Here is a 25434-nt window from a genome sequence, read left to right as displayed (position 1 = left end):
TTTAATGAAAAATCCATTTTATTTGGAACCAATTAAATTTTATTTTTATAATTCGAAAAATCAATTATTTGATTTCATATATTCTTGTAAATCTTGACAAGCTTGTTCATAAGCTAATTCTTTTATATGTAAACCAAAAACAAAATCGTAATGATTCAATTTTCTTTTTTCTATAAGTTGTCTTTTTATTAGATTCGGAAGCTTCGACGCAAGTAATTCTACATCCTGAAATTATTATTATTATTATTATTATTATTATTATTTATTTATTATTTTGTTTATTATTTTTTTTATTATTTTCTTTATTATTTTTATTATTATTTTATTATTATTATTTTTTTTATAATTTTTTATATTTTTTTATTCATTTAGTTCATTTAATAATTTAATACTTACTTTTGGAGATGCTAAATAATCATTTTTTCCATGATAAATAGCTATTGGAATGTTGATATTTTCTAATGGATAGTCAGGAGGCGTTGTTGAATTATAAAATTTTAAATTCTTCTTTTTCCCATAGTCATACAATCTAAAGTGACCTATTATAATCAAAAATAAAAAAAAAAAAAGAACAAAAATATTATTTATTGAAAAAAAAAAATTACATTAATGTAATTTTATAAAATATCTAACCCTTATTCCAATAATTAAATCCATAATGAATTATTTGTTTCCAAGAAGCTCCAGCAGGCTCGAATGCTAAATAATCACCAACGTGTTGCTAGAGAAAAAATTAGTCATTTAATTTAATTTAATTTTTTTTTTTTTTTTTGTGAATTTTTCCTCATTGTATTTTTTCAAAATAATAAAAAAAAAAAAAAGAAAAATTTTATTCACAACTTACACGATCTACTTCGTCATAGCCAAAACCAACTGCCGTAAAAATTAAAAATAAACATAATTCCTGCCAAATAGCTTCTTTAGAACAAAAAGATTTTGTAAAAATTCTTAATTTTGGATCAGCATTTCCCACGGAAAAATATCCCCATTTTTCTGCTGCATACTGCATTAAATAAATTGAAATTAAAAAATTTTATTTTTTGAAAAACAATAATTTTTTCAGAATTTTTTTTTTTTTTGGGAAAAAAATGTTCAGTACACGGATAAAAATATTTATCTCGAATAGCGAAAGATTTCACTGGAATAGCAAATATTTAATTGTTTCAGTTAAATTTTTACTACACTGAAAAAAAAATTTTATTTCATTCAAATAATCTCTTACTTTACTATTAACAAATAAATATTTACTTGAACCAAATAAAGGTATACTTGAACCAAACAAATATTTATACCTGAACCAAGTAAATATTTACTTAAACCAACCAACCAAACCATTTACTTGAAACAAGTAAATATATACTTGAACCAAATAAATATTTACTTGAACCAAATAAAGGTATACTTGAACCAAATAAATATTTATACCTGAACCAAGTAAACATTTACTTAAACCAACCAACCAAACCATTTACTCGAACGGAATAAAGGTATACTTGAACCAAATAAATATTTATACCTGAACCAAGTAATTATTTACTTGAACCAATCAACCAAAATATTTACTTGAAACAAGTAAATATATACTTGAACCAAATAAATATTTACTTGAACCAAGTAAAGGTATATTTGAACCAAATAAATATTTATACCTGAACCAAGTAAATATTTACTTGAACCAACTAACCAAACCATTTACTTGAAACAAGTAAATATATACTTGAACCAAATAAATATTTATACTTGAACCAAATAAATATTTATACCTGAACCAAACAAAAATTTACTTAAACCAATCAACCAAACTATTTACTTGAAATAAGTAAATATATACTTGAACCAAATATATATTTACTTAAACCAATCAACCAAACTATTTACTTGAAACAAGTAAATATATACTTGAACCAAATAAATATTTATACCTGAACCAAGTAAATATTTACTTGAACCAACTAACCAAACCATTTACTTGAAACAAGTAAATATATACTTGAACCAAATATTTTTTTTTTTTTTTGGGAAAAAAATGTTCAGTACACGGATAAAAATATTTATCTCGAATAGCGAAAGATTTCACTGGAATAGCAAATATTTAATTGTTTCAGTTAAATTTTTACTACACTGAAAAAAAAATTTTATTTCATTCAAATAATCTCTTACTTTACTATTAACAAATAAATATTTACTTGAACCAAATAAAGGTATACTTGAACCAAACAAATATTTATACCTGAACCAAGTAAATATTTACTTAAACCAACCAACCAAACCATTTACTTGAAACAAGTAAATATATACTTGAACCAAATAAATATTTACTTGAACCAAATAAAGGTATACTTGAACCAAATAAATATTTATACCTGAACCAAGTAAACATTTACTTAAACCAACCAACCAAACCATTTACTCGAACGGAATAAAGGTATACTTGAACCAAATAAATATTTATACCTGAACCAAGTAATTATTTACTTGAACCAATCAACCAAAATATTTACTTGAAACAAGTAAATATATACTTGAACCAAATAAATATTTACTTGAACCAAGTAAAGGTATATTTGAACCAAATAAATATTTATACCTGAACCAAGTAAATATTTACTTGAACCAACTAACCAAACCATTTACTTGAAACAAGTAAATATATACTTGAACCAAATAAATATTTATACTTGAACCAAATAAATATTTATACCTGAACCAAACAAAAATTTACTTAAACCAATCAACCAAACTATTTACTTGAAATAAGTAAATATATACTTGAACCAAATATATATTTACTTAAACCAATCAACCAAACTATTTACTTGAAACAAGTAAATATATACTTGAACCAAATAAATATTTATACCTGAACCAAGTAAATATTTACTTGAACCAACTAACCAAACCATTTACTTGAAACAAGTAAATATATACTTGAACCAAATAAATATTTATACTTGAACCAAATAAATATTTATACTTGAACCAAATAAATATTTATACCTGAACCAAGTAAATATTTACTTGAACTAAATAAATATTTATACCTGAACCAAGTAAATATTTACTTGAAGTAAATAAATATTTATACCTGAATCAAGTAAATATTTTCTTAAACCAACCAACCAAACCATTTACTTGAAATAAGTAAATACATATATACTTGAACCAAATTAATATATACTTGAACGAAGTAAATATTTACTTGAACCAAATAATTTCTATATTTAAAACAAATACAATTTAATTGTCTCAAATAAAATATATTTGGTTCAAGTAAATTTTTTATTTGATAATAATTAAGTAACCGATTATTTGAATCAAATAAATTTTTTTTCAGTGTATTTTAGTGAAATCTTTCGCTATTTCAGATGAAATTTTTTTTTCCATGAAAAATCTAAAAAAAAAAATGTGCAATAAAATTTTTAATATTATTCAAATCCAAATTTTGTAATAAGAAATTGAAAAACCAGAAATTACCATTGCCAAATAAGTAGTTGGCGAAAATAATTGAAGGATTCCTCTTACATATTTCATAAATACAGCTGGTGCAAAAAGTGACGCAAATTGTATTTTTTTATTATACTCAGGTCTCAATGAGCCCATCACCATCAATTGTGTACCCCCCTCAGAGAAACCGGCATAAAGAAGCTTTTCTTCTTGCGTTTTATTTAAAACATAATCAATCGTCGCTGGTAAATCATACATTCCAAATTCGTGCCAGCTTTTATTTTTTAGAATAAAATAAAAATTTAAATTAAAAAATTTCTATGAAAATAAATTACATTTTTAATAAAATTTATTATTATTTTATTTTATAGATAAATAATTTTATTTTATAGAAATAAAATTTAATTACATTTTTATTTCATAAAAAATAAAATTTTAGTCAAAAATTTTTATTTCTATGAGAATTAAATCTATAATTTTATTTTCTATAAAACAATAAAAATGTAAATTAAAATTTTTATAAAAATATAATTAAATTTTTTATTTGTAAATAAAATTATAAATAAAAAATTTCGATGAAATAGAAATTTTTAAATTTTCAAAAATAATAGGTATATTTTGTTTACCTAAAGTCCCAATAATCATAACTCGTTTCTAATTTTGTTAAATGCTTTTTACTGAAGGAATTTCCACGATTGTTTCCCAACCATACGTCATAATTTTTATCGGCTAACGTCAATGCTTAAAAATAATTATATGACATTAATATAATAATAAATGTAATTTACAATTTATGGCCTTTCTTTATATTATAATATGTAAATATTTTTTACTGCGCACTTGTAGTTAATATCCAGTTTTTTTTTTTTTTACATAACTAATTTTAATCATAATGTGAGAAAAAAAATGTGTTACACACTAATTTAAAAAAAAAAATTGTCTAATTATATATATAATAGACGATTTCAATAAATTATATATATTTTTCATTTAATATTTATTCCTATATATTTATTTATATACAATTTGTACTTTTGTTATCAATAAAATTAGAGGCTACAATGTCACTAGAATATCGATGTTTATTTTTCGCTCTAAATATTGTTGAATATTTTTATTTAAAATTTTTTTTTTAAATTCAACAAAATTTTTTTTTTTATTAAAATTAAAATTTTTCTAAAACAGAGTAAAAAAATATTTATAAATATAAATATGGCATATAGGTTTAGAAAATAATAGTAAATAATTTTGTTATTTAAAAAAAATGTAGGAAATTTATTTTTATTTTTATTTAAAAAAAAAAAATTAGTGAAAATTTTGGAAAAATTTAAATAGATTAAAAAATGTTTACCAAATGATCTGTTTGGACCCGTTATTAACCATGAAGCTGACGAACCAATTAATCCATGCATCAAAAGTATGGGTTTTTTCTTTCCTGTAAAATTTTGTGCTTCATTTCTTCCACTTGGAATTCGATGAATTTCTAAAATATAACCGTCCTCGGATATTACTTGATGCTCTTCAAGTGGATAACCATATCTAGTGATTAAAGTTCTCTAAAAAGGAAATTTCAATTTTAATTACTGAAAATTTCTCATAAAATAATTAAAAAAAACTTTAATACTATTGCACTGAAAAAAAAATGTATTTTATTCAAATAAACGATTTACTTGACTATTATTGAATAAATATTTTGTTTTATTAAATAATTATTACTTGTATTGAATAATTATTATTTGTATTGAATAATTATTATTTGAGTTAATTAAATTGTATTTGTTTCAAATACATAAATTATTGGTTCAATTAAAAATTTATTTGGTTCAAATAACAATTATTTGGTTCAAGTAAATATTTATTTTGTATAAGTAAACATTTATTTGGTTCAAGTAAATGTTTATTTGGTTCAAGTAAATGTTTATTTGGTTCAAGTAAATATTTATTTGGTTTAAGTAAACATTTATTTGGTTTAAGTAAACATTTATTTGGTTCAAGTATATATTTATTTGGTTTAAGTAAATATTTATTTGGTTCAAGTAAATATTTATTTTGTTTAAGTAAACATTTATTTGGTTCAAGTGAATGTTTATTTGGTTCAAGTAAATATTTATTTTGTTTAAGTAAACATTTATTTGGTTCAAGTGAATGTTTATTTGGTTCAAGTAAATATTTATTTAGTATAATAACAATTATTTGGTTCAAGTAAATGTTTATTTGGTTCAAGTAAATTTTTTTTTCAGTAAACACTTATTTGCTTCAAGTAAATATTTATTTTGTTTAAGTAAACATTTATTTGGTTCAAGTAAATATTTATTTGGTTCAAAATAACAATTATTTGGTTCAAGTAAATTTTTTTTCTGATAATAGTAAAGTAAACATATTATTTAAATCAAATAATTTTTTTTTCCATGTGAAAATAAAAATATTATTTATTAATATTAAAAAATTAACAAAATGTTGAAATAATTTTTAAATATCTACAATTTTAAAAAAATGAAAAAAAAACTTACGAGATTAACATCTGTGCTTGGACGTTTACATTCTGTAAATACAATAAAACATAAAAATATCTTTATAACAGTAAAAACGTAATTTTTCATATTTAATTCAAAATTTATTCTAATAAATTATAATATTTAATGACTTTGTGTTTCTCTCTTTTGAGAATATTGAGCAAATTGTATATGCCTCAAACAAGTTGTCTTCCTAACTATAAAAAATAACTAAAACTATATTTTTTACAGATAATTAAAACAAATACACTTATCATTACCTTTAAAAATAAAACTGGTTTGCATTTGTTAAATATTAATAATGTGACTAATAAAAATATAATAAATAAATATATATATATATATATATATATATATGTAACCAGACGGAATTATTATACATAATTTTTGAATATTAAATATGCATAATGACTTTTGGAAAATTATTCATGACTATTTAAAAATTTTTTGCCAAGTTATAAAAAAAAAATTTCAATTTTTCATCGATTTTCAAAATAATATTAACGAAAAAACAAATTTTTAATTTTTATATAAAAAATAACGCTTTTTTATAAACTAATTATTTTTTTCTAAAAAGTAATTAATTTTTTTTTAATTCCTGGAAATACAATTAGAATATTTTGCAAAAAATTTTTAGGACTGATAATCTTTTTTATTTAAAAAAAAACTTTTTTTTTTTATTTTCCAAAATAAAAGTTATTCTCCTCGACCATTAAAAAATTATGCATAATATTTACGCCTGGATACCTATATATATATATATATATATATATATATATATATATATATATATATATATATAGTTATAGTAATAATTTATTTATACAGTAAAAATAGCTCCATTAAATTTTATTCGAAACGAATACATATATATGTAAAAATAATAAATAATATAGGTCGTAGATTTTTTTTTCTTTTTTTAAGGTTGAGTTTCATTGATTCTGTTATCGTCGACATGATTGCTCAGTACATTCATAACATCATTGTATAAAAGTTTTTTCGAATCATTAGAAAATAAAAAATCGAGATGACTGAACATTTCGAATGGCACTTTGCGAGATGTCGCGTTTGGTAATTTTGAACGTAACACCATCACGTCCTGAAACAAATTTTTATATTCATTTTTTTTTTTTTAATAGTCATATATTTTGTAAACAAAATGATTTTTTAATAAAAAAAAGAAAAATCATTTTTTTATTATTACTAAAAATATTTTTATTGACATTCAGTTATTAAAATGTAGTATATGAAAAAATTTTCTGCTATTAAAATTTTTTTTCAAATAATATAGTTTAATTTTTTTTTTTACAAGTTTATCGTTACATTGTTAATGAAGTTGAAAAATAAAATATTATTTATCATTTTTTACAGACAGAATTAATATTAACTTATAAGTTTCTTTTTTATAAATTAATGTAAAAATTTATTTTTTTTTTTAAATAACTTATCAGTTTATCTTTTAAAAATTAATTTATAGGTTTATTATTTTTTTTAAAGTATAAATATTAGAATAAAAATTGAAAATATTTGTAATTTTTCTGTCCAGTAATAATAATAATAATAATAAAATTTTTCAGAATATCGAAACTTTATAATAAAATTATTTATTTATTTATAATTAATTAAATTTATATTTTGAAAAAATTATTTTACAATTTTAAAAATTGTTTAGTAAATTTCTTTTGAAATTTTAGGAAATATTTTAACGTTAATATTTCGCATTTGTATATTGAAATAGTTTTGTAATTTTTCCCATACCTCTCTAGTAGTATAAGCGTCATTTGGTCCATAATATAAAATGACTGGTGAAGTTATTTTTTCAAGAGAATATTCCGGAGGTGTTATATTTTTGTAAAAAATTACATTTCTCTCGGGACCAAAATCATATTGACTAAACTTTCCTGAAAACAAAATTTTTATTTTTTGTTCATTTTATTTAATTTTAATTTATTTTCTATTATTTTTATTCATTTTTATTGCTTCTTATTATTTTTTAATTATTTTTTTATTTATTTTATTATTTTTATTATTTTTTATGATTTTTAATAATTTTTTTATTTTTTGTTAATATTTTTATTAATTTTATTATTATTTTATATTTGATAGAAAAACATTTTTTAAAATAAAATTAATAATTTTCTAGTCAACAAATATTTAAAAAAATAAAAATTTTTTTTGTACTTACCACTTATAATAATTTGTCTATAATGAAGAACAGTTTCTATTGAAGTTCCTTGAGGAAAATGTTTTAACATCGTGGGGATCATATTCTAATTTGAAAAATATAATAATAATTATAAATAAATATTATTATTATAGTTTAAGAAAAATTAAGTAAAAAAAAGTTTTTTTTGTTTTTTTTTACAGAAATATATTAAATAACAGATTCTTACTGTATCAAAATTATCCGCATTGGTGAGACCAATGAGATTGAAAAATAATTTTCGACAAAAATACTCTATCCTTGGTCCTTCACATAATGATGAATAAACTCCCACAGCGCTGGAACTTCTTGGAAATATTTCATGCATTCCTAGTAGTTGAAATGTTTCCTAAAAAAAAATTTTTTTCAAAAATATTTATAAATAAAAATACTTTTCAAAATTTTAATAAACTAAAATCAAAATAAATAAAAAATAACTAATTTTTATATTCTACTATTTATATTTTACTAGACCAATATGTTATTTACGATTTTTATTAACAATAATTTTTATTATTTTCAAAATATTAAAACAAAATTTATCTAATTTTTTAAATTTTCCAGCTAAAATTTGACCTACATTTAAGGTTATGTTCGTTTTTTTTTTGGTCATTTTCCTTCAAAGTTTGACCTAAATTTTGAGGTTATGTTTGTTTCTTTGTCTTTTTGCGCCAAATTTTGGCCTAAATTTTGAGGTTATGTTTGTTTCTTGGGTCGTTTCCCGACAAAATAACTTAACCTTAAAATTTAGTTCAATTTCGGCGGAAAATCCACATCTCCTTCAACGTAACGAAGGAGGGGGGGGGGCTTGCGACTATATTCACAGTCTTGAAACGAACATAACCTTTAAATTCAAGTCATTTTTGGCAGGAAATCTACCTCCACTTGCGGCTATATTGAAAGTTTTGAAATAAACATAACCTCATAATTTATGTCATTTTTGGTGGGAAATACGGAGAGGGGGTAAGGGAGGGGGGAGGACTTGCGGCCCTATTCAGAGTCTTGAAACAAACATAACCTTAAAATTTAGGTCATTTTTTGCCAGGGAGGAAGAGGAGAAGGGGGGGGACTTGCAGCTATATTCATGTGGGTCATTCCATATCAAGTGTAACCAACTATTGTACTATCCATGTCAAAAATATTGGTTGACTCACTCTTACCTAACCTTGTCAAAAACATGGGTTGGGTACACTTTATAAATATTTATTTGTATTAAATAATTATTATTTGACTCAATTAAATGGTATTTGCTTCAAATACAAAAATTATTACTTCAAATACAATTTATTTAATTCGTATAATTATTTGGTTCAAGTAAATATTTATTTGATAATATAGTCAAGTAATCGAGTATTTAAATCAAAAAAAAATTTTTTTCTTGATTGAAAAAATTTTCTTCGAGTTTGAAAATTTTTTTTTTTTTTAGAAAGGATTAAATTAAAATAAACCTTGAAATATATTTAGCTCGTTTTAAAAAGTTGTCATACAAAGTAATGAAAGTTGTATATATATATATATATATATATATATATATATATATATATGAATGAAATATTAAAAAAATTATTATTAAATAAATTTTAATAATTAATTATTTTAATGAAAAAATTATAATATTGAAAATCAGAAACTGTGTTAAATAAAATAAAACAAAAAATAGTGTAAATTGAAAATATCGGGAAAAATGTAGTAAATTTTACTAATTTACATGTGTCGAGAAAAATATGTGTTATATTTTTCATTATATAGACTTTTTTTTTTTAAATAATTATAAATAATAATCACCTGCAACTGTTTTCCATAGCGAATACCAAGTTTACTAACCAGTCCTGGGAGTACATGGGTGAAAATTGCAACAGGTGCAAATGACAGAACGACATTCACTTTTTCATTATAATCAGGCTTCATTGAAAGTAGAACTAATTCAATGGTGGTCCCCATAGAATGGCCAAGGAGTGACACTTTTTCCAATTTTGTTGTTTTTAATACATAGTCAATTGTTGCTGCCGCGTCATACACTCCAGATTCGTGCCAACTGAAAAATTTATTTATTTTATATTAATTAATTTTTTTTTATTAATTATTTATTTATTTTAATTAATTAATTTGTTTATTTATTATTTTTTTTAAAATTGCATATTTACATTTTTTTTCTTATTATTACCTAAAGCGCCAAAATTTCGATTCTTTGGGAGACAGCCGTTTATGGCGTTTACCATAAAAATTACCCCTGGTATTTAAAAGCCATACGTCATAACCTTCATCACATAATAAATAAGCTGAAAATAATAATTGTTATTTACCAAAAATTTAAGTTGATAATTTTATTTCATTAAAATGAATTATTTAATTAAATTAATATTTTATTTTATTCTATGTACACCCTTTACTAGGTACTTAAAGATTAAGTATTTAAACCATTTACTAAATCGTTCGGTTAGACAAAAATATTGGTTGAGGTAACCGAATTTTGGTTGTCGAAGCCGAATTTTGGATGTCGTAACCAAATTTTAGTTGTCGAAGCTGATTGTCGTAATAAAATCCTAGCTTTTGTAACCAAATTTTGGTTGTTGTAAGCGAATTTTGGATGTTGTAACCAAATTTTAGTAATCAAAGCCGAATTTTGGTTGTCGTAACCGAATTCTAGATGTAGTACCCGAATTTAGGATGTCGTAACCAAATTTAAGTTGTCGAAGCTGGTTGTCGTAAACAAATTCTAATGGCCGTAACCGAATTTTGAATTTCGTAACCAAATTGAAGTTGTCGAAGCTGCTTGTAAACAAATACTAATTGTCGTAACCGAATTTTGGATGTCGTATCCAAATTTTAATTGTCGAAGCTGAATTTTAGTTGTCGTAACCGAATTCTAATTGTAGTATCCAATTTTTGGATGTCGTAATCAAATTCTAGTTGTCCTAACCAAATTTTGGTTGTCGTAAGCGAATTTTGGTTGCCGTAACCGAATGCTTGTTGTAGTAACAGAATTTTGGATATCGTAATTAAATTTCAGTTGTCGTAACCAAATCTTGTCGTAATAAAATCCTAGTTGTCGAAACCAAATTTTAGTTGTCGAAGCTGAATTTTGGTTGTAGTAACAGTATTTTGGATGTCGTAATCAAATTCTAATTGTCGTAACCAAATTTTGGTTGTCGTAAGCGAATTTTGGATGTTGTAACCAAATTTTAGTTGTCGAAGCCGAATTTTGGTTGTCGTAACTGAATTTTGGATGTCGTAACCAAATTGTAGTTGTCGTAAACAAATCCTAGTTGTCGTAACCGAATTTAGGATGTCATAACCAAATTTTAGTTTTCAAAGCCGAATTTTGGTGGTCATAACTAAATTTTAGTTGTCGTAACCAAATGTTGGATGTCGTAACCAAATTTTAGTTGTCGAAACTGAATTTTGGTTGTCGTAACTGAATTTTGGATGTCGTAACCAAATTGTAATTGTCGTAACCGAATCCTAGTTGTAGTAACCGAATTTTGGATGTCGTAATTAAATTCTAGTTGTCGTAACCAAATTTTGGTTGTTGTAAGCGAATTTTGGATGTTGTAACCAAATTTTAGTTGTCGAAGCCGAATTTTGGTTGTCGTAACTGAATTTTGGTTGCCGTAACTGAATTTTAGATGTCGTAACCAAATTGTAGTTGTCGTAAACAAATCCTAGTTGTCGTAACCGAATTTAGGATGTCGTAACCAAATTTTAGTTTTCAAAGCCGAATTTTGGATGTTGTAACCAAATTTTAGTTGTCGAAGCCGAATTTTGGTTGTCGTAACTGAATTTTGGTTGCCGTAACTGAATTTTAGATGTCGTAACCAAATTGTAGTTGTCGTAAACAAATCCTAGTTGTCGTAACCGAATTTCGGATGTCGTAACCAAATTGTAGTTGTCGTAACCGAATCCTAGTTGTAGTAACCGAATTTTGGATGTCGTAATCAAATTCTAGTTGTCGTAACCAAATTTTGGTTGTCGTAAGCGTAGTTTGGATGTCGTAATCAAATTCTAGTTGTCGTAACCAAATTTTGGTTGTTGTAAGCGAATTTTGGATGTTATAACCAAATTTTAGTTGTTGAAGCCGAATTTTGGTTGTCGTAACTGAATTTTGGTTGCCGTAACTGAATTTTGGATGTCGTAACCAAATTGTAGTTGTCGTAAACAAATCCTAGTTGTCGTAACCGAATTTAGGATGTCGTAACCAAATTTTAGTTTTCGAAGCCGAATTTTGGTTGTCGTAACTGAATTTTGGTGTTCATAACTAAATTTTAGTTGTCGTAACCAAATGTTGGATGTCGTAACCAAATTTTAGTTTTCGAAACTGAATTTTGGATGTCGTAACCAAAGTGTAGTTGTCGTAACCGAATGCTAGTTGTAGTAACCGAATTTTGGATGTCGTAACCAAATTTTAGTTGTCGTAACTGAATTTTGCTTAAAATCTTATACCTAAATCTTTTCCTGGACCTCTTAGAATCCAAATATCAGAAGCCGCAAATAGTCCATGAATAAGTAGCACTACCGGTTTTCCCGGTGTTGCGGGTGATTTTGGACCACCTGATATTCGATGTGTTGATAAAATATAACCATCATCAGTGGTGACATCATGTTCCTCAGCCGTATAACCTGACGATTGAACCATATCCACCTAAAAAACTTAGATTCCTCTTAATAAATTTATCCTTCGAGAAAAATTTATAATTAGTTTATATATAGAGTCGAGAAAATAAAAAAAAAAAAGGAAAAAAAGAGAGAGAGAGACCGAACGAAAGAATACGATTGGATTAAATGTCACTTATTGGATAGAAAGAGAAAAAGTTAATTGAAAATTTATATACACAATATTTTATTACTATATAAATATATAATCGTGTAAAATATGTTTTCTTTTTTGCATTATTACTTGTTTTTATAAATATTTTATTAAAATAAATGTCACGATTTTTCATTTATTTTTTCTTTCTTTATTTTGAAAAAAAAAAAAAGATTATAAAGTTCATTTTACAAAAATGAAAATGTTGCAAATTATTACATTTAGAGAAATGGTATATTTTTCTCGTGAGCCTACTAACTCATTTATTTGTTGTAAATATATTTTATTTCTTTTAAATAAAAAATTTATTTGAGCCAACAAAAAAAATTATTTATGACAAATAAAATTTTTATTTACGCCAAATAAATAATTTGAGAAAAATATACATTTATTTAAGTCAAATATATTTTATTTGGTTCAAATAAATCATATTTCATACAAATACAAAAATTATGCAATTTTCCTTAATTATATAATAGTCAAATTTAAGGCGGTTTAATACCCTGACATAACCTCAAAACTAAAAATTTCTACTTTTAAAATAAATAAACGTAGTATAAATGCACTAATTATGGCGCAATTCGAGTCAAAATACCTTTGAAATAGAAAATTTCACATTTCTATTGTATAAAGTAAATTTAAGACTTATTAAACTAAAAACTTATGTTATTTAGATATTGAAAAAAAATTCAACTTTATAACAATCGATTATTTAAACAAATATGAGAAATTAAAAATAATACCGTAATTTTCTATTACGGCGTGTTTGTATCATTTTCGGTGTATCAATTACGGGTGACCAAAATTACGTGTATTTTAAAGATACTTTGCCCGCCGTAATTGAAGTCAATGGAAATATTAAAAAAAAAAATTCAATTACGGCGAGGGAAAAAATTTAATCTCAAATAATTAAATTAATAATTGTTTAAATATACATCTTTATAAGTAATTGTATAAAAAAAAAAAGATTAAAATAATTTTTGAAAATTATTTTGCAACAATTTTATTAAATATAATTTAGTAATAATAGTTATTTTTTATGAACACGCCGTAATTGGTACACTTAACCTATTAAAAAGAAGAAAAAAAATACTCACAAATGTTTGAAGTTGATTACCGGTGTTATTTTCTGCATTTTGAAATGATTGTTCAACATTTTGATAATTACGAAATGTATTGGCAGTGAAGCATGTGTGAATGAGAAGAAAAAATGTATAGAAGGCAAATCCTCGAAGTGTGGATAATTTCCGCATGTCGAAAAGGGATGGCACTCGCGAAATTCTGTTATCAGATTGATGATAGCGAAGAAAAGCGCGAGTGCGCGTCTCTCACCGTTCGTCAGCAAACATACTAATAATAATTTCTCCTCTATAGAGTCCTTGAAGTTTTCGTTTTTTTTTTTTTTTTTTTTTTCTCTCTTATAGCTGCGTGGTATATTGCCAATATTTAGGAGATCTTCATTAAGGTGTCTTCACACGCGACCTTGACGCAAATCCCCCTTTAAAACACCAAACGCCCTCCACCCTTTATTTATCTCTCTTCTTCTTATTAACTCACTGTCCTTGTCCCTCTCACTTTCTGACGCTAACTGCGCGATTTTCATCGAGCCCAATAACCTCACTAGAACCTACAAATTTATTAAAAATATTATTATAAATTATTATTATTATTATTATTATTATTTATTATTATTTATAATAAATTCTTAGGGAGGCATCAATAAATTATAAAAATCAATTGTTAGAATTTTCCTTACATGATTTTATTAGATATAATTTTCGTTGAGCCGAATTTTAATTTGTTTAAATTATTATTTAATATAATTTCCATATATAACCGATTTTACATACTGCAGAATTTATATTTAATCGAATAATTATTTAACAGAATTTCTAATTGATAGAATTTTCATTTTATCCGAAATTGCAAATGACCGAACAAACAATAGACAGAAAGATTTCGGCGCGATTTTTAAAATAAACGAATCATTTTAATGATAATTTTTGATTAGTTGATTTTGAAAAATCGCGCCGAAATCTTTCTGTCGATTGTTTGTACTCGGCTTTTTTGCAATTTCGGACAAATGTAAATACTATCAATTAGAAATTCTGTTAAATGATTTTTCGGTCAAGTATTGAATTGTAATTTAGCAGAAGAATTCCAATTGAATTATAACTTAATTTAAAAAATTCAAGTTTAAATTATAATTTAATTAGAAACTTAATTAAATTAAATTAAAGTAATTCTATTACAAGTTTTGTATTTTAAAGTAAATGAAATTTAAAGGCAACGAATTAGATAAAATTTTTTAATAATTTTTGTTTGCATAATGTTTTAAATTCTTTTTTAACACTTAAAATACTGAAATACGAAGATCAGCTGTTCCTATCGATGGCGGCCATTTTTTTCAGTTACGTGACAAAATCGACCAATTAGAATAGACAGAAATTTTTCCCGCAATTATTTAAATAGCATTTCTTAACTTTTTTTCAACAATTGGTATTTTTTTTAATCAATATATACAACAATTACAATGAAAATTCTTGGAAATAATAATTCGATCAAATGAAAATTCATTAAAAAGTCTATTATGTTCAATGAAACTTTAAGTAAATAAAAATTTGAAAAAATAAAAATTCGAACAAATAAAAATTTTGTGAAGTGAATTTTTAGTTGTATAAAAATTCTGTAATTTAGAAAATCATTTTAATGGAAATTCTGCAAAATAAAAAATTGACTAAACAAAAATTCGATTTAAAAATTTAATTATATCCAATTAAATTCTATAAAATGAAAATTCTAACAATTTATTTTTAGAACTTATTATTATTATTATTATTATTATTATTATTATTATACACAACATTTACCAACGAAATTTTTTTTAAAGTTGTATATTGATTCAAAAATTGTATACAAATACAAAAAATTTATGATGAGAAAAAAGATGCGCCAGGAAATTTCGTACAAGATAGTAATTTGAAAAAAATTTATTTTTAAAAATTAATTTTTAAGGTACCAGGGGCCAACCAATACCTATTAAATATTAATTATAAAAACACAGTCCTCGAATCAACTTAAAGACACAAAAAAGTCGTTTTAGTCGATTTATATTCCAAAAAAAAGTGGATTTGTTTTTTATTTTAACAAAAATATTTTACAGATTTTTAAATAAAAATTTTTTTGTTTTAATAATAATCCTTTTCGAAGGGTTAAAGTTGAAATTTTTAGAAATAATTAAATTTCAAAAGATATTGTTAATTTTCAAACAATTATTAAATTTTACAGAACTAAAAATAATTTATCAAACAATTTTTGGAAAACATTTTTTAAATTTAATTGAATTTTCAAAGATTTAAAATTGAGATTTTTGAAATTAATTGAAACTTTAAGTGTTTTGTAATTAAAATTTTAGATGATTTCACTAAAAATTTATTAGAAAATGCGGACAAAATACAATAATTTGAAAATCATTTTTAATTGAAAAATGGTTTCAGATAGTTGAATTTTCAAAGAATATTATTAAAATAGTTAAAAATAATTGAATTTCCTTAGAGTTATAATTGAAATTATTAAATTTCAAAAAAAAAAAATTTCGATGGAAAATTTTAGAAATAATTAAATTTTAGATGCTTTTAAATTCAAATTATTGAAAATTCAATTAATTTTGAATTCAAATTTTTGAGAATAATTAAATTTTATTTGATTTTAAATTTGGAAAATAATTGAATTTCAATTCATTTTGAATTAAAAATTTTGGGAAATAATTGAATTTTAATTGAAATTTTCGATAATAATTTAATTTAAGTTCATTTTTGATTGAAGATTTGGATAATTCGTTTGAATAGAAATTTGAGAAAATAATTGAATTTTATTTCATTTTAAATTAAAAACTTGATAAATATAATTAAATTTTAAATTGAAAATTTTGAAATTAATTGAAACTTTAAGTGTTTTGTAATTAAAATTTCGGGTAATAATTGAATTTTAGTTAATTTTGAATTGAAATTTTTAAAAAATAATTCAAAAAATTAAATAATTAATTAATAATTAATTAATAATAAATAATTAAATAATTCAAATAATTAAATTTTAGATACCCGTGTGGAAAAAGCCACGATCTTGCCCTCAAGAGTTCGGGGCCCCCGGCGGGGGCCCATGAGGGCTGATCCATATGGCGAATCCATGAGGGGCACCGTAGGGGCCCCGCATGGATCGCCCTCATGATCGATTAGCAAAATTTTCTAAGTCCAAAAATCAAATATTTTTTTATCACCAAAAAATTAATGTTTATAATGATTCACAACAATGAAAAACGCGTTTTTAATTAAAATATATTTTCACTTTTTTTGAAAATAACACTCACACTTATGGCGAATCCATGAGGGGCACCGTAGGGGCCCCGCATGGATCGCCCTCATGATCGATTAGCAAAATTTTCTAAGTCCAAAAATCAAATATTTTTTTATCACCAAAAAATTAATGTTTATAATGATTCACAACAATGAAAAACGCGTTTTTAATTAAAATATATTTTCACTTTTTTTGAAAATAACACTCACACTTATGGCGAATCCATGAGGGGCACCGTAGGGGCCCCGCATGGATCGCCCTCATGATCGATTAGCAAAATTTTCTAAGTCCAAAATTCAAATATTTTTTTATCACCAAAAAATTAATGTTTATAATGATTCAGAACCACGAAAAACGCGTTTTTAATAAAAATATATTTACACTTTTTTGAAAATAACACTCACACTTATGGCAAAATAGATGAGGGCCACCGTAGGGGCCCGCATGGATCGCCCTCATGATCGATTAGCAAAATTTTCTAAGTCCAAAAATCAAATATTTTTTTATCAACAAAAAATGAATGTTTCCAATGATTCAAAACAACGAAAAACGCGTTTTTAATAAAAATATATTTACACTTTTTTGAAAATTCGCCTGAGATGATTCATGATAATAATCATAAAGCATATAATTAATTATATTTTATAAATTGCATTTGATTGGAAAATATAATTTAATATCTTAACTTTAACTAAATGATGTTAAGCACTTTTCTTTGTTAGGTATTTTTCAAGTTTAAATAGCATCAAGAAGTTAGCATTCGTTTTGAAGTAGCGTGCGTAGCGTAGTTGGTAAAGCGTTAGACTCATAGTCCGTAGGTCGTAGGTTCGATTCCCCCCATGCGTTAGATTTATTTATTTCTCAGGTTTGCGTTTAATCATTAATTCTATGTATGAATTAATTGAAAAATGAAAATATCGGTTAATAGTATGCATAAATTACATATTTTTTAATTTTTTAATTAATTAATTTATTATTACTTTTAATTATATCCGACAGTTAATTAATTAGAACGTTAATTAATAAATTCAATTTGAGTAAGAATTTAATTTAAAATTGAATAATTATTAAATAAATATGTTATTTATTCATAACTTAAGCTTATTTATTATCAATTAACTTTTATTATTAATATTATTGATTAAAAAACATTATGGCAAACTTGAGGGCAAGATGAGGGCAAACGTGAGGGCCCATAAGGGCGCCCGTAGGGGCACCCTCATGGATCGCCCATGCGGGCGCCCTCATCGATGAGCATGTCGTTTCCATGAGGGGCCCCTATGGATCATCCATATGCGCCCCTCATGGCATGAGGGCGATCCATAAGGGCCCCCGCTGGGGGCCCACATCACTTTTCCACACGGGTACTTTTAAATTCAAATTATTGAAAATTCAATTAATTTTGAATTCAAATTTTTGTGAATAATTAAATTTTATTTGATTTTAAATTGAAAATTTTTGGGAAATAATTGAATTTTAATTGAAATTTTGGATAATAATTTAATTTAAGTTGATTTTTGATTGAAAATTTGGATAATTAATTTTGAATAGAAATTTTAGAAAATAATTGAATTTTATTTCATTTTAAATTGAAAACTTGGTAAATAATAAATTTTAAATTCAAATTTTTTGATAATTATTGGATTTTTAATTGATTTTGAATTAAAATTTCGGGTAATAATTGAATTTTAATTGATTTTGAATTAAAATTTCAGGTAATAATTGAATTTTAGTTTATTTTGAATTGAAATTTTTAAAAAATAATTCAATTTTATTGTGATATTTTTTTTTTAAAATTATAAACAATTGTTAAATTTCATAAAAATTTTAATTGAAAAATAATTTTGATATAATTGAATTTGTAATGTATTTCATTAAAATTATTAAAAATAATTAATTTAGTGAAGAATCATTTTAGTTCAAAATTTGTTAAATAATTGAATTAAAGAAAATCTAAAGAAGATCTACATTTTATACTAAAAAAAATGTATTTTTTATTATCATTTAATATGTAATAATATTCCAATAAGTTAAATTGTTATTGATAATATTAATCTTTAATTTCTTTATAACAAACAATTAAATACTCAATTTGGCGCGCGTTTAATTTTGCTAGTTATAAATTATATTATCGAATTTTTTTTTTTTTAATGATAAAATTATGATAATCGAAATAATTAAATAATTAAATAATAATATTATTATTAAAATTATTAAATTCAATATATTGATGCAAAATTATCGATTTGATAATTTATTAAATAATTGTAATGATAATGCTATGATAATAATTTTCTATAATTCATACAAAAGTTCCCTTTCATTTTTCGTTTTCACTGCGGTGCATTTTAGTTGTATAGTATTTATCTTTAAAAAAAAAAAAAAAATATTAGTCCTACTTTCGTTAATTGTAAGAATTCTATATTTATATATGTGTGAGTAAAAAATGTATCCGCGTGAATGGTTTCGTTTTTTAAAAGGAGGGAAAATTAGAATATATTTTTTTTTTATTGAGAAAGCTTTATATATATATATATATGCCTGGAATGCGTGTCAGATATGATGGCAAACCGGGTTAATGGAGAATTCTCAAGAGATTAAATCATCGATCTTTTTTTTTTCATCTAAATTTGTATAAGAAATTTTCGAATTTCAAAATATTCATATCTTTAATATATTCATAAAACATCCGTCAAAAGCAAACTCGGATTTTTCCAACTTATATGATATACATATATTTATTTATTTATTTATGACAATGTAGATTAATACATTGACACAAATTTTTTTTTTTGAAATTTGAATATTAATAATTATAAATAAATTTCTTTATTTGAAACAAAAAAAAAAAAATTATTACGCTCTGGGAGAAATATATTTTTATTTGCTTCAAATAAATTTTATTTGTCTCAAATAAATGCCAATAAAATATTTCTGTAGATTTATTAATTAATTTTTTTTTTTAAGTTTATTTATATATTTTATTTATTATTATATTATTATTATTTTATTTATTTAATATTTTTTATTTAAGTATTTAATAATTTTTAAAGAAATAAATTTTAATTTTATAATCAACATTAAAAGAAGAAGAAAAAGTTTAAATTTTCAATTGAAAAATTAAAAAAAGCAATTTTAGAATGAAAATGAAATTTTCTGTTTGGCAAAGTATGCGAAATCAATATTTTGCGCTCACTAGGGGGCTATTATATTCCAATACTGGGAAAATCTTTCTCAAGTTGAAAATTAAGCATTCAGCACACAACTGCAGCAATGTAACATGCAATTTGTACGTCAATCTGTTTCCGAGTTTCAATGCTTCTTTTGTGTCACTCTCATCTATATTTATATATATATATACCTATATATAGTATCCCGGATTTGAAAAGATTAAAACGCAAAAAAAAAAAAAAAAAAAAAAAAAAAAAAAAAAAAAAATCAAATACAAAATGAGAAAAGACATTTATTTCAATGCTATAAACAATATTCTCAAGTATAATTTATCACTTCAATTTCTTTTTCTATTTTTTATTTATATATATGTAAAGTCGAACATCTGATTATTCCGTTAAAAAGATGATGAATCACAAGCAAGTCATTTTTCCCGCTATCTTTAATAGTGATTATTTTAATGAGCGAAAACCGGTTTATTCGGAGGCAGCGTGGACCAAAACTCGAAATTTTTTTTTTTTTTGCTATATATGAGAAATTTTACTTAAAAACAAAAAAAAAAAAATCCCAGAATGTTATAAAAATTTTCCATCTTAAAATAAAATTTCTTTTCTTCCCGTGTGGAAAAGTGATGTGGGCCCCCAGCGGGGGCCCTTATGGATCGCCCTCATGCCATGAGGGCCGCATATGGATGATCCATAGGGGCCCCTCATGGAAACGACATGCTCATCGATGAGGGCGCCCGCATGGGCGATCCATGAGGGTGCCCCTACGGGCGCCCTTATGGGCCCTCACGTTTGCCCTCATCTTGCCCTCAAGTTTGCCATAATGTTTTTTAATCAATAATATTAATAATAAAAGTTAATTAATAATAAATAAGCTTAAGTTATGAATAAATAACATATTTATTTAATAATTATTCAATTTTAAATTAAATTCTTACTCAAATTCAATTTATTAATTAACGTTCTAATTAATTAACTGTCGGATATAATTAAAAGTAATAATAAATTAATTAATTAAAAAATTAAAAAATATTTAATTTATGCATACTATTAACGGATATTTTCATTTTTCAATTAATTCATACATAGAATTAATGATTAAACGCAAACCTGAGAAATAAATAAATCTAACGCATGGGGGGAATCGAACCTACGACCTACGGACTATGAGTCTAACGCTTTACCAACTACGCTACGCACGCTACTTCAAAACGAATGCTAACTTCTTGATGCTATTTAAACTTGAAAAATACCTAACAAAGAAAAGTGCTTAACATCATTTAGTTAAAGTTAAGATATTAAATTATATTTTCCAATCGAATGCAATTTATAAAATATAATTAATTATATGCTTTATGATTATTATCATCAATCATCTCAGGTGAATTTTCAAAAAAGTGTAAATATATTTTTATTAAAAACGCGTTTTTCGTTGTTTTGAATCATTGGAAACATTCATTTTTTGTTGATGAAAAAATATTTGACTTTTGGACTTAGAAAATTTTGCTAATCGATCATGAGGGCGATCCATGCGGGGCCCCTACGGTGCCCCTCATGGATTCGCCATAAGTGTGAGTGTTATTTTCAAAAAAAGTGAAAATATATTTTAATTAAAAACGCGTTTTTCATTGTTGTGAATCATTATAAACATTAATTTTTTGGTGATAAAAAAATATTTGACTTTTGGACTTAGAAAATTTTGCTAATCGATCATGAGGGCGATCCATGCGGGCCCCTACGGTGGCCCTCATCTATTTTGCCATAAGTGTGAGTGTTATTTTCAAAAAAGTGTAAATATATTTTTATTAAAAACGCGTTTTTCGTGGTTCTGAATCATTATAAACATTAATTTTTTGGTGATAAAAAAATATTTGAATTTTGGACTTAGAAAATTTTGCTAATCGATCATGAGGGCGATCCATGCGGGGCCCCTACGGTGCCCCTCATGGATTCGCCATATGGATCAGCCCTCATGGGCCCCCGCCGGGGGCCCCGAACTCTTGAGGGCAAGATCGTGGCTTTTTCCACACGGGTTCTTTTAAAAAATAAAATTTTATTTTTGCTGATTTTTTATTATTATTATTATTATTTAAGTTTTTATCAATATTTATTTATTTATTATTATTGTAGAAATAAAAAAAAATTAATAAATAAAATACGGAAAAAAAAATTTTATTTAACAAAATAATTGTTTACTTGAATCAAATAATTTTTATTTCAATTAAATAAATTGTAGTTTTAACCAATAATTTCTGTATTTTTAAAACTTAGAGCTTAATAAATATTTATTTGACTCAAAAAAAAATTTTTATTTGATTTAGGTAAATAAATTTTTATTTGATTTTAATATATTTTTATTTGATTTAAATAAAAAAATTTATTTACGCCAAATAAATATAGGCTAGTTGGCTGTGCGGGAAAAATATACGTTTATGTAACTCAAATATATTATATATTTGATTTAAATAAAACTGAGTGTAATTATTTAATAAAAATAAATATTTATTTACATCCAGAGAAATTATAAATTATAAAAATTATATATTTATATTGTCTGAGGGCCTAATAAAAATATTTATTTATTTCAAGTAAATTTTATTTAGTTATACATTTTATTTGGTTTAAGTAAAATTTTATTTGTGCTATATAAAATTTGTTATTTGAAACAATAATAAAAAAAATTATTAGACTTTGAGAAACAAAATAAATTTTTAAGTTTTTTTTTTTTATAATTTTTTTCTTTTTTGATTCAAATAAATTTTTATCCCAAATAAATGAAAATAAAATATTTCTTCAATATGTCATATTAGTAAAAAAAAACCTATTATTTGTATCAAATATAAATTTAGATAATAATTAATTAATTAAACATTTAGTTAATAAAATGTTAAATTACCAATAAAATAGCTATTTATGAAATTGAAAATCAAGTTAATAGAACAAACATGAAAAAAAAAGATCCTTTTCCTTTTGGGGTTAAATATTGTGTTGCACTCGAATTGGAAAAATTTAATTATATCACTTCCGGTAATAATTTTTTTTTTTTTGACGAGGTCAATTTATATAAAGCAATAATTATGAAATCATAAGTTGAATAGTTCTTTTTTCCATTTGACACGGGCGTTCAACTTTTTTTTTAGTAATTGTATATAGAATAAATATACTTTCGCTTATAACTACCAATATTACAACCGGTTCACTTTTCACTTGCGACAGTTTCTGTTTATAAGTATCAGTTTTTCGCATATATAAACGCGAGAGAAAAAAAAATCGAATGACAAATAATAATCATCATTATTGATTCTATACCAAAAAAAAAAAAAAAAAAAAAAAAAAAAATTTAACGAATTGTTTTTTTTTAATTCCTAATTGAATTATAAATTTACAAATTTGCAAATACTTTTCAATTCTGAATATTAAACATTTTTTTATTTTAATATCTTGTGTATATTAAATATTTTTTATATTAAATAATTTTTTTGTAATAATTAATAATTAATAGTAATAATAATAATAATAATAATAATAATAATAATAATTAATCATTTTTTTCATATTTGTATACTATATAATTTTTTATTAAATAATGTATAAAGATATTTTTTATTAAATATTTTGCATATTAAATAAATTTTTAAAACGTTCAAAATTTAATTTTTTTTTTGAAATATTACAATTTTATAAATGTCTGTAATTTAGAAGATTTGAATTTTTTTTATGTTTATTAAACTTTGTATAAAACTTAATTATATTATATAATTTATTAATATTATTCACATTGAACTTATTGAGGAATGTGAAAAATAAAAATGTACAAATTCCGAAATCTTTAAATTTTTAGAAAATATTGAAATTTAAATATTAAAAATTAAATTAAAAAATTGTAAAAACCTATATATGTAATGTATATAAAGAAAATAAAATTATTATTGTTATTATTATTATTAAAAATTAAATATTAAAAATTTGAAGTTTTTCAAAAATTTCAAATTTCCATATTCTGAAATATTGAACTAAATTTTTAAATATTTAATTTTTTTTTAATTTAGAATTTAAAATAATTTTTTAATTTAAATTTTAAATAATTTTTTAATTTTCAAAATTTAAAAACTAATTTAATTTAAATTTAAATTACAAAAAATTAAAAAATTTACAAGCAATCCAAAATTAAAGTTTTTCTATTTATATTTTCAATTGTCGAAAAATAAAAATTTTCCCATTTTGATTAACGTCGATATTAAATTTTTGAAAACAAGTATTTTCAAATTAACACAATTTCAATTTAGAAATTTTGACCGTGAGTTAGATTTAAAATTAAATTCAAATTTCAAATATTGTCCAAATTTCAAAACGTTAAATACTTTATTTTTTATTTCTACTTTTAAATTAAAGAAAATATAATTTTTTAATTTATAAATTTTTGAAAATTAAAATTATTATTTTAAAACTTGTATACAAACCAAAAAAAGAAAATAAATAAATAATAAATTTTGTTTTATAAATAAATAAAAAAAAAATATATATCCACTAATATTTTTAAATATTAAAATATTGATCACCACAGTTATATATATATATTAAAGAAGGGGATAAACATGGCAAATTGGCGGTATTTTTAAAAATAAAATTAAATCACACTCACTTCACTTATGAAATTAAAAGACACAATAATTGCACTCGAAGATTTTCAATATGAGAATTGAGTTAGCAGTAAACTCAGACACACAATATATTATATGAATAAATAATTAATTCAATGAAATTATAAACGTCAATAGAATGTGACTAAAATAATAAATATTATTAACATCAATTTTGAAGGATCGATACATTACAAGAATAATAAAAATTAAAAAATAAATAAATAAATAAAAAGAACAAGAATAAAAGAACTTCACGTGAAACACGACGGACTGTACGGATTCTTGAAGAATGATTTTT

At 23.1% G+C, this 25434-nt stretch overlaps 1 protein-coding gene across 1 annotated transcript; it reads right to left on the bottom strand.

Annotated features, from left to right (window-relative positions):
- On the bottom strand, nucleotides 1-25407 carry LOC127281250 (uncharacterized). Its single transcript, XM_051304866.1, has 17 exons — nucleotides 25136-25407; nucleotides 14062-14591; nucleotides 12601-12799; nucleotides 10325-10439; nucleotides 9946-10195; nucleotides 8351-8509; nucleotides 8143-8227; nucleotides 7716-7858; nucleotides 6878-7056; nucleotides 5955-6066; nucleotides 4796-5000; nucleotides 4071-4185; nucleotides 3475-3718; nucleotides 845-1003; nucleotides 634-721; nucleotides 397-539; nucleotides 1-225 (listed from the first exon to the last, which is right to left on the bottom strand). The coding sequence occupies exons 2-17, from the start codon at nucleotides 14215-14217 to the stop codon at nucleotides 61-63; spliced, it is 2517 nt and encodes an 838-aa protein (XP_051160823.1). The 5' UTR covers nucleotides 14218-14591; nucleotides 25136-25407; the 3' UTR covers nucleotides 1-60.
- Between the last annotated feature and the right edge of the window lie 27 nt (nucleotides 25408-25434).

This window comes from Leptopilina boulardi, unplaced genomic scaffold (assembly GCF_019393585.1).
Source record: "Leptopilina boulardi isolate dan_hultmark-lab unplaced genomic scaffold, ZJU_Lbou_2.1 LbouV2_266, whole genome shotgun sequence".
NCBI lineage: Eukaryota > Metazoa > Arthropoda > Insecta > Hymenoptera > Figitidae > Leptopilina > Leptopilina boulardi.
The sequence above is the reverse complement of the archived record's forward strand: the minus strand, read 5'-3'. Positions and strand labels throughout refer to the sequence as shown.